The 11,676-nt window shown below is 36.9% G+C and overlaps 1 protein-coding gene across 6 annotated transcripts in view; it reads left to right on the top strand.

The window, feature by feature from the left end:
• The window catches only part of CEP192 (centrosomal protein 192), a 67,432-nt gene extending 56,141 nt beyond the window's left edge, over positions 1 to 11,291 (top strand). For all 6 annotated transcript variants that reach the window (XM_082047080.1, XM_082047079.1, XM_082047081.1 and 3 more), the window contains 4 exons: positions 4,150 to 4,271; positions 5,147 to 5,270; positions 5,741 to 5,799; positions 10,795 to 11,291. In XM_082047080.1, the coding sequence (XP_081903206.1) occupies positions 4,150 to 4,271; positions 5,147 to 5,270; positions 5,741 to 5,799; positions 10,795 to 10,933 (444 nt within the window). In that variant the 3' untranslated portion in view covers positions 10,934 to 11,291. The remainder of the gene's footprint in view (positions 1 to 4,149; positions 4,272 to 5,146; positions 5,271 to 5,740; positions 5,800 to 10,794) is intronic.
• The last annotated feature ends 385 nt before the right edge of the window (positions 11,292 to 11,676 follow it).

Here is an 11,676-nt window from a genome sequence, read left to right on the forward strand (position 1 = left end):
CTTGAAGGAGACTGAGGGGTGACCTCATTCATGTTTATAAATATGTAAAGGGTGAGTGTCACGAGGATGGAGCCAGGCTCTTCTAGGTGACAACCAATTATAAGACAAGGGGCAATGGGTACAAACTGGAACACAAGAGGTTCCACTTAAATATGAGAAGAAACTTCTTCTCAGTGAGGGTGACAAAGCACTGGAACAGGCTGCCCGGGGAGGTTGTGGAGTCTCCTTCTCTGGAGACATTCAAAACCCACCTGGACACCTTCCTGTGTAACTTCACCTAGGTGTTCCTGCTCCAGCAGGGGGATTGGACTGGATGATCTTTCAAGGTGCCTTCCAATCCCTAACATTCTGTCATTCTGTGATTTGAACTCTTCTTTGCTCCCATATTGTTCCTCAGTTCTAACTTTATGGTGAGGCTTGGAAAGAGGGATTTGAGAGTTAGAACTGATTTTCTGTGCTCTCACGCCTTGCTTTGCTTTTCATCCCTACCTTACCATCCACACAAGAGGAGTCTACAGAGGACAGAGAATCTAGTACTATTAGGAAGAATTAATTCTAATAATTAGTTAAATGAGGTGAATATGAGGACTTTGTGCATTCAGTATTGTATGATTGCTATATATGCTTTGCTGTCCTCTCCAGAGACTGACTTGATTTTTCTAAGAAGCGCAGCTAAAAATTTGGGATCTTTCTTTAGAGTATCAAACCTTTTTGTGTAGTAGGAACCTTATTTACCCTTCTTGCTGGGGTACCTCACCTTTTATTTTGTAGAGTCCTTGTTCTTCCCAGTAGCTAATTGTCTTGAAAGGGGACTTATTACAAAAGTATGTGTTAAATAGCTTCTAATTTTGGCATGGAGAATGAGACCTGTATAATGTTTGGTTTGGGAGGAGTTTTTATTCAACTTTCATCTAATTCTTTGAATATAATTTTCCTTAAGAGGAGGAAAATGTCTATGCCGTTTGTCTGTTTAAAGCTAGCTGAAACTGAGAGATTAGTTCTTTATCAGAAACCCAGAGTTTTGAAGAATTCTCTTTTTAAAACATGACTAGTTGTCAAGAGTTGTGTAAATCTGAGCAGCACAACTTGATATTAATGTTTTTGAAATACTGTGTCAGATTTGTTCCTCTTGATTCTTTTCAAAGCTGTTAACAATTAGATCTTTCCAACATCTCTGTGCATATGGGAAAGAATCTGTAGAAATTACGTGAGATATGTCACAATCATTTTGAAAAAGAGTTGAAAGGGAAATACTTGTTTATCTGCTAGGTAAGGAACTATACATCTCTTTGGAAGAGGGGTCAACACAGAACTTTTACTTAAATTGTTGCAGCTTTTTAAACATCCACTTTTAGTAGAGAAGACAACTCAACTATAATTATTATGTCCTAATGATCAAGAGTTTAGACCAGGGGTATTAAACTCATTTTGCCCGGGAGACACATCAGCCTTGTGGCTGCCTTTCAGTGGGCCAAATGTAATTTTAGAACTGTATAAAGGTAACTGCTCCTGCATTTATACAGTCCTAAAATTACGTTCGGCCCTTTGAAGGCAACCGCAAAGCTGATGTGGCCCCTGGTGCAAATGAGTTTGAAACCCCTGCCTTAGACTGTGTTACTACAGCTTTCAAAAATACTTGGATCCTGCTGGGTTTCCTGAGGCAGAGGGTTAGGGTTACTAGGGCTCTGGTTAATGTGACTTTTGATAGAATGAAGTGGGAAGACTGACTTACTGTCATTCAGAATTGACTGAGTGGTACCTATTTATAGCCCCACTTCAAAAGAAATGAAAAATCTGGGAGAGCTCAGGAAAGAACTAAAAGAACAAGGTGAAGTTAGGAAAATCAGTGGATTTTACCACTTTTATTTTTTCCTGAAAAAACAGTTAACTGTGACTTTCATTACGCTCTGCATGCGTTTACAGTCCCCACCAGTGGAAACCATAGTCAGGAGCTCAGAAGATCGTGTCTCCAAAACTGATCCCAGAGATAAAGAAAGGGAGGATTCTACATGTGCTTTGCAGCCCCAACCTCTCAGCACTGGCCATTCCAGCTTAGTTTTTTCTTTTCCTGAGAAACATTTGTTAGGCTGCTCTCAGGTATTGTTCTGAGATCTTTGAGCTAAGAATGAGTATGACCATTGTGTGCAGGAGTCTTGGGTTGGTATTTCGGTCTAATTATTGGTCCGTTCTGGGTGAAACTGGGAACTAGCAAGAACCTGGCGGAAGGCTGAGGCAGCACCTTAGTTGCCATTGCTCCTTTGGAGGTAGAAAGCTGAGGACTGCGTAAAGAATTCCTTCTGTTGTTTGAAGATATTATTATACAAGTGTTAAGTGCAGACCATTTTTAAATGTACATGGTTTATGTAGTTTAGTTATGTAACTATGTGACTTCTAAATGTATCATTTTGCAACAAACTGAGCTGAATTTCTTAATACTTAACACAAAACATTCTGCTAACTAAGAGTCCCGATTCGATTAGTAGTATTAGTATCAGCAGTACAAAGTACATCTTCTTTGGGTATCCCAGGAGTGAGAGAAGGAAAAATCTTTTGAGGCTCTGTGAGCAAAGTAATTCTAGTTTTAAAGCTAAACAAATTTCTATGCTTTTGAGGTTGCTTTGAAACAACAGCACTCAGTTGTAACCATTTGGACAGTATTAACACACTGCTTTCGTTTGGACAGGAAAATACAGTATGGGCCACGGTAAAGGGTGCAGTACTTCAAGATGCCCTTATAAAGACCAGGGGAACTTCTGATAGTTTTCCATAACGTGCTTTATTCTTGGGGTGTAAACTTGCCTTACTGGTAAATTAGAACTTGAATTATAACACTGAGGCACAACACCATCATTTTTCCCTGCGTGGAAAACTGAAAGCTCTTAAAACAAGATACATGTACAAATCCTTTCTTGTCTTTATGTATTGGGTTCTACTGTGGTTCATGGATTATTTGCAAATGGAAAATATGCTTTAAAATTAAGGTTTTTTTTGTTTTTTTTGGGTGCTGCTATTTCTGACAAACTGTTTAGCAGCTCTTTCAGTAGAAGAAATGAATGTCTAGAAGACAAGTTTGTCATAGCAGGTCTATTGAAGATGACTCTTTTTTTAAACCTTCCCTGTGTAAGGGAATCAACTGGTTGTCTAAAACATCAGCAGAGTTTCAAAAACTCAGGTGGTGTTGTACAACGATAAGTGTAGGAGGTTCTTCTGGTTCTTCAACTTTGTTCAAGATGATGTGACCCAAGAGGCTTCAAACAATATCTGGCTAGATTTGTGAAACAACACAGAATTTGAAATCGGCCATTTGGTGAAGTATTCCCTTAGTGTGATCTGTTATCCTTGTGTTATAGTACACTGAATGATGGTAAGTATTTTGGCCTAATTTCTGAATGTTAACAATTGCCATATAATACATTATCACATTCAGTTTCTCTGGAGAGACCTTTCTCTGAGAAGGATATGTTGTGGCTAATATAAAATTATTCCAAAGCTTTTTGCTGCTGTGAGACTTCAAGCTACAAAAACGACTTACACCTTCCTTCTTTTGAGCAGTTGTTAGCCACCTGCTGTTCTTGAGGCATATGGGCAGAATATCTGCAGAGGAATTGTTTTTTGTTTTGGCTTTTAGTAAAATCTTCATTTCTAGCAGCCTTCTTGAGATTCCACCTGCACTGCCAGTTTGTTGTGAACTGGCTTTTTACTTTTGGGTTTCTTTTTGTTGTGTTTTGGTTTGTTTGTTTGGGTTTTTTTACAGTGCAGGTGGTAAAACACTAGTCCAGGTTGCCCAGGGAGGTGGTAAATGCCCCATCCCTGGAGACATTCCAGGCCAGGCTGGATGGGACTCTGAGCAACCTGATCTAGTTGAAGATCCCCTCATTGCAGGGGGTTGGACTAGATGACCTTGGAAGGTCCCTTCCAACCCAAACTATTCTGTGATTCTATGAAATAAAGTATGCATAAGACACAGAAACCTGTTAGAGTATTCTTCCTAAATCATTGCTTCTATCTCAATGATCCAGACTCTGCTGTTACTGAAAAATGATACTTTAAATAAAAAGTCTTGGATTATGCAAGGGAAATGACATATTTGATAACTATAAAATACTTTTGAATGCGAAGGTTAAAGGCTTTCTCTATTTTTGCCAATAGGGTACTAAACTAGAAAATTGCACTTCAAATGTGAAAACTTCTGCACGTGCCTTCACGAAAACTGAGCTTTCAGTTATACCAAAAATGAAGGTTTGCTCTCCAGCACGTACAGCTAAAGCAAGGTATGTATGAACAGAACTTGAAACAAGAGAGTCTGCTATTGGGTAAAAGTTGGGGGCAGGAACCCACAACCAAAACCTTGTTTACCATTAAACCAGCTATATGGTAGAAAAGGCTGTGATCTCTGTCCTTGAAGGTTTTCGGGATCTGACCTTACAAAGCCTTGAGCAGCCTGGTCTGACCCGGCTTGGAGCAAGAAGTTGAGACCTCTTGAGTCTCTTCTGACCTGAATTATCCTACAATTCTACGTTAAAGAGTAAACAGCTGCAAAACCCAGACTTGCCAAGCCTTTCAGTGGCTTTGTGCTGTTCAACCTCCCGTGCCTTTTTAGTTGGGTTTCTAGGTTGCCCAACCACGATTTACTGTTGTAGATGAACTAGTATCAGCAGCAGAATCTTGTGTATACTTATAATGTACTCCCCTTTTGGAGACTCCATAAAACTCTAACAGCATTTCTGAGAAGACCACTGGACTGTATGTCTTAACCTTGCTGTTCTTCAGTCTGAAGTTGATTTCCGGTTCTTTTACTTGGGGGTTGATGTGCGTATGTCAGGGGAGTAAAATGTTTTGTTTAAACGCAGATTCTCTGAGAGGAGTGTCCATTTCTGTAGTAAAGCATATGTGGGGAAAATGCAGATTGTGGAAGTGTGTATAAGCAAATGTCTATATATTTATGCCGTGGTGATGTTTTCATTCTTTCTGGCTAAAATGTTTTTGCCTATAAAATTTAAGGCGTGAGAGTGTATGCCTTCAGGATCTTTCCATTTTTTCTGATTTAGTCACAAAAAATACGCCTGTTATTTTGAAGTATAAAGTCAATATATCCAGACCATATAAGTAGGAAATTTTAATATCTTTAATTCCTTTTCCAAATCAGAGAAGAGGAGGTGCCTCGAGGGGTGTATGCACCAGAAGACCTGTACATATTTCCTCCAACGAGAGTTGGGGAGTCATGCACATTGAAGGTCAATTTGCGGAATAATTCCTTTAAAACACATCTGGTAAGTTTGACAGACTTTATTTTAAATACATTTTCATGAGTCCTTCTGGCAATTCAACTGCAATTTTTTTTTTAATCTTGACAGAAGACTGCAATAGTACAAGTCTTATTTTGTTAGTTTCGAAAGTCAACGTTATATTTGAAGAATTTTGCTCTCCTGTAATTTTTCTCTTTTCTTTTGTCTGAATCAGTGAGTGTATTTGTAATATATTTGCAACTGAAAAAATAATAGATTATAGTTTGCATAGATTTGTTGTTATCCTGATTTTTTTTTTTTTTTTCCAACTTCATTAAAATATTGAGATGTAAATTTTTCTTACTATGCACAAATCTGGGCATGGTTTCTTTTTAAACCCTGGGTCTCTGTAAAGCTGTATTTGGAAGTGACCTGATTTATCTTAAGCATGTCATAAATTGAATACGATAGGCTTAGATATAGTGCGCTTTTAAGCATTTTGTATTAAATTGCAGCTGACATTTTTAAGACCCGGAGAGCCTTTCTACATCAAGCACACGAATTACTCTCTAAGGTGAGTAATGCATATGCTAACATTATCTTCTAACAAAAAAATTAAACAAATAATTCAATAAGATAAATATCTTCTCTATATGTACAGTGCTAAAATGCAGATGTAATTATCCAGTGTTCTAGCTCTCTAGTTAAAGGTGTGGTTTTGGTTTTTGTTTGGTTTTTTTGTTTTTCTAAGCTGTACTCTGTAATCTTGGTTAGAAGCAGAATGAGCCCACACAGTTATTTCTGCATCTGCCAATTTCTTTCCTGCAAATTGTTCCTAACAGTGCTGCTGCTTTTAATGCTAAGCCTAATGCTTCATTTAACCATTTGGCATGCTGTGCACAATCAAGTCATTCCTTCCATTTATACTTTCTGCACAACAGCCCAAGCAAATTGCCTTCATCATGCTTCTAATTTGACAAACCTGCAGAGCTGCAAAGATCCTCTGCAAATATAAGGTTTGGGCAGCCAGTGGAAGTGCCTGGTCATACCAAGTATTTCAGTGTATTACCTGCATAAAAAGAATTTTCAAGATGCTGATAACAATCCCTCAAAATAAACCCAGTCATTTTTAGAGTTCATTACAACGAGTATTTGACAGTCCTATTAGTCATCTCTCCAAGAAGTGTAGCACCTCACATGCTTGTCTGTAACAGGGGGGTTGTCAGGAAGACAGAAACATTACTGTTTCATTTGAAGTCACACAGCGCACATGTTTAAACAGGTCCCCATTTTAAAGACGGGGAAACTAAGGGTGTATGGAACAGAGATTGTGAACCAAATCATAAATGAAACTAGATATTCTGGCTCCTTAACTAGTTTTGTGTCTCCCGGTGGTACTTAACATTTATTTTAAAGACAGGGCTGTGGTGGTGTTAGCCACAGGTGTTCAAGGGATTCTTAATGGTGCTTTTCAGTGCAAAGTGTTATAACTCCACTTAGGCTTGTGTTCCAGTGTTTCTACTTAACTGGCATTTTCTTATTAAATATGTTACATCAGACAGAACAGAAGGGTTTTTGGTTTTTTATGGAGGCAGTGACCAAGATAAAATCTATTCAAAGATGACTAGCTAGGTCTGTCTTAGTCTGTACAGCTACAGACAAAGGACAGCTTGACTTAATTGTCTCTGGAAAAAAAAGATGAGTGACTTCACTGGAAGACACTTAAATATTTCAAAAATATTCTTGATGAATTCTGTAAAATCTATTTGGTATATTTTTCTGAGAGATTATAAGCTCCTTTCGGTGTTTAAAAGTATCCAAAGTAGAGTTAACAAGTTTAGAATTCAGTCTACTATTCTAAAGGTTATCAACTGAATATACTGCACTTTGTAGTAACATTCTACAACCTTTTTTTCTAGTAACTCTAGCTGTTTTTTCTCCAGCCGTAAATATTACCCTTCCCAAGCTTTTTAAAAATTCATTTACCTGAAATCAACATAGCTCTCTGAAGCCGCTCTCCCATTAAGAGCATAAAGCACAGAAGAATTACTTGGATAGGTGCTTTTAAAAGTGTTAAAAGAACTTTTAAAATGGATTTTATTTGAGAGTAGCATCGAGCAGGGTTTCAGGAAAGCCAACGTTAACTGTTTCCAACTAAGCTAGGTTAACAGGACTTCTTACAAAGTAATGTTCAAAAGTAACTGGATAAAGAAAACTTTTCTGGAACTTCAAATATTAGCTTGTAGATAAGAATGTAAAAATAGAGAGTACCACCTACCTGTATTTTTGGACCAAAAAAGTGTCATGTGGTAAACATGGTCTGTTACGTGCTCTTCACTTTGAGGGCCGAATTTGAAAACAATCCAGTGTAATCAGGTTTTAAATCTGGATAATGGAATTGCAAGTTTGTATTTAATATTAAGAGTCTGACCTTCAGAAGTTGGTGTGGTGACTTGCCAGTTCTTCAGTTGGTTACATGATCACAAGTACTAATACTTATCACTGCTGGTTCCTTTACCACAGTTTGCTGAGCTGAAAATAGTAATGGGCTTTATCCAAATACAGTATCTTTCAACCAGAACTGTAGGACAAAAAAACAAAAACAAACAAAACCAGGAGCCCTCCCCCCAAACAACCAAACAAAACCACACAGAATAAAACAAACAACAAGAAACACACACACAAAAAAAAAAAAAAAAAAAAAAGAAAAAAGAAAAGTAAAACAAACAAACAAACAACCCAAAACTTCACTAAATATCTTAAACTGTATATTTTGTTTTTTAAGCACAGAGATGTCATTTAGCTAATGTTGTAAGTCCTGTAAAGAATGGGTAAGAATGAATTGTCTGGAATTCGCATTCAAAAGTGGAGTTCTATTTTTTTTACTGCAGAGTGTGTTCCTTTAACAAGATCACTTTCAAGTGTATAAATGTGCAGATGAAACATCAACCACTTGGCTTTTTAAAAACTTTTGCTGAAGTTCTGTTTCTGGAAGGACCACCAGGTTATGCCAGTCTGAAAGACGTGTGAAAACTAAGGTGTTTCTATTGCATTGCCTTTAGAAGCCACCTGAAATCAGTTGATTACAGGGTAGTATACATTTCAGTTATTACTAAAAGATAAAACTGGTTTTTGCTTGACTAATTATTTTTGTTTCCAGTAGCCACTATTCTGGGTGTCAGGAGTCGCTATTTTTGATGATAGATCTGGTTACTGTGGCTTAGAGGCAGCTTACCCAGATTGTTCCTCTTGAACTTACGTGTTGCTGCTGTTGTGTTTAGAAGATTATAGTATTAGTTTGTCTAAGAAATGTTCTTTGACATACCTGACTTCCCAGAAATACCACTTGAAATTGATGCAGCAACCTGTAAAGGCCATATAGTATCCATAGACTAATTGAGCTGCAGGCATAATGAGAAGGTTGAAGTAAATTAAAACTTTTAATTAAGAAAAAACCACAGTTAACTGTGAGGGGAACTCTTGTTCTTGACTAGTTTCTGGCTACAGTACTTCAGAAAAATATTCCAGGTTGCTTCTAAGAACAGTTATGCTTTGTAGTAGCTGGAGTCTGAACTTTCTGATTTTGTTAGTTGAAGAAAATGAAAATAGAGTATTTCCTTTTGGATTAGGAAGCATAGGAACTCTAGTGTGTTGAGCCTTATCCCAACTGTGAGAAATCAACTGCTACAAAACAAACCCAAAGTAATGTCCAGTTCTGCTTTTAGAGAAGAGCAATATTGTGTATAGCACCAACCAAATGGACACGTGAATTTAGAGGTCAAATGAAGCTGAATGTAGCTGTCATATGCTTAGAAACTGTGCTCTGCCTCAGTATCACTGAAGTCATATAGTACATATTCTGGAAATTAATATTTGACAGCCAGATGTGGCCATCTCTTTAAAAGAGCAATATAAACTTCCTGTTAAGTTTTTGTTCATATAAATTTGAGTTTGGTTATATTGTTCTTTTTTAGTAAGTGTTAGGATATGTAAGGAAGCATACGCGTATTATTTTGGAGATGATGATATGGGCTTGTGCATCCTGTCTGGCTTTCTACTGAATTTACTTTTATTTTTATAAATTCTCAGATGGCCTGGCTGAATGCAGCTTTAGACTCTATTCTTACTAAAATTTGTGTTTTCTAATACAAAGTATCTGTTACAGATTAAATAGTCATACTGATGTTCTTCATATATAAAATGGACATTTTTTAATAAAGCTGAGGAAATATCTTCATGCCATATATTATAGATGGATAGAGACCGAGCATGCCAGGCTTGTTACACAACACTGAGCAATCGAGTATAAGACATGAAACCGTGATCTGGCTGTACTCCTCTGCTGTATTATTGATTGTAGTTCACTACAACACAGTTAGTGCCTAGTTTTGTTATTAATCCAGTTAAAGAATACAGTGGCTTTATTCTGAAAGTGTGTACCCTTAAGTTACATGATTGACCAGTATCAGTTTAAAAAAACAAAAACAACCAAACATTTGCTAGTGTGACTGTTTTAGCACTAAGGATGATATTACACAAATGAGGCTGGGATCAGGCTTATATGTAAATCCAATATTATGATTTCCAAATGTAGGAGAAGGGTAAGAGTGCAGACTGATTATGATAGGTTGAATTAGTGCAGATTAAATTAATATGAAAAGGCAGGAGCAAAATAAGAAAAAGTAGGGAAAATAAGCACATGCCAGAGGACGTTGGGTAGTACTAAATACTGTTAAGGGGAGAAAACTGAAACTACAATAAAAGAAAGAGAAAACTGAAGCTACAATAAAAGAAAACAAAGCTGTCTCCTCTTTGGTTGTCTTACTGAGTGCTACTGTTCTTTTTCCCTTATTTCAATGCACGCCTGTTAATGTTATGTGTCTGTCAGTGCTGGATGTTTCTGTTGGATGCGATGGAATCCAATATGCTGCCACTCGGCATTTCCACCTTATTGCTTGTATAGCTCGTATTTTAAAACATTCACTCTGGGCTTTTGGCAATGAGGACAGCCACGCATTACATTTAGTATGTTTGTTATGCAATCTGAATGGAAGAGGAATTATATAACCTAAAAAGATGTAATGTAAAGTCTTTAAAACACTGTTTGAGGATGGGTATATTGACTTGCAGTGATTCAGCAAAATGTTTCTTAATGTGGAGGCAATTAGAAGTAATTGAAATTATTTTACTAGCTTCAAATTGATGAAATTTTTAAAAGAATTAGAAATTTTAGTGTACTTGTCACGTGGGTTCTAGAAGGAAGAAATGTAGTAAATTTGCTCTAAATATAGTTTATGCAATGTCCATATTATTGTTAAGAGGCAGACCAAAGTTATATAGGTAAACCAGCAGCAGAAAGGTATTGTGGTAATTCAGTAGGAAAGAATGACCGTTACAATCAAAGTCCCTCAGAAGAATAATACATAATCAAATGTATTACAAACTTGATGATCTAGTGCACATCCAATATACTGTTTTGGTGAAAATCAACACTAAAAAAGAATTTCTGTATCTGGTAGGATTTACTTGTTCATTAACAATGAATATGCACATAATTGTCTTTTTACAGATCCTATCATTACATCAATGTGCCAGTCCAGTTCAAGCCAAAGGCAGAAGGAACATTTGAATGTCTCTTTTTTGTGCTGACGACCACCCATGCCTCGGTTAATATTCGGTTATGTGGTACAGCTATTGCAAAAAAATAGAATAGCTTTATAACTGTTTATAATAATTTATAACAGTTTATGCCATTTAAAATATTCTGAGATTTACTACTACATTTCTGTACTAACGTCCTACTTGTTTTGCCCTGTGATGCTGCTTTGATGGAAAGTCTTCTGTAAGATGAATTATGGTGCTTGTTTTACAAGTCTGTTTTGTTAGTAAAAACACTGAGAAACAACATTGTATATTTTAAAGTTATCATGTTCTAATTTATGTTTTTGCACTTTTGTTGAGAAGGGAAGTTTTCTATTTTTGCATTTATTGGGAATAGCTAGATACTGATCTATTTTATTGCAAGCATTGTAAATATGGAAATAAAATCTATGTGTTAACCATTGATTCTACCTATTTTCTGTCTTTGGTTAGAGAATTCCTTGCTGTAGGTGATGGATCTAGCTGCCTGCTTTTAGGCGATGCTTTTTTGGGGGGGTGTTGGGGAGTAGCGGGAGGGATCACAGTACAGCAGCTGACCTGTTAATGTCATGTCTTCATGTGGTAAAGCTGGAACAAGACTGATGATCTGACAATCAACCCTTAATTTTTACACAGTTCAGTGGCAAGCATAAGCGTTTTTTTAACTATAATAATGTGAAAACACTGTAAATTAAACATGAGCAATGGTACCTTCAGCCATCGGAACGATTCATACAACCCAGTATTCTGCCTCCAACAGTGGTGAAAAGATGTTGCTTTGGGAGACAACATAAGCCTGGCCTCTGCCTCT

This window comes from Streptopelia decaocto (assembly GCF_964273445.1).
Source record: "Streptopelia decaocto genome assembly, chromosome: 2".
NCBI lineage: Eukaryota > Metazoa > Chordata > Aves > Columbiformes > Columbidae > Streptopelia > Streptopelia decaocto.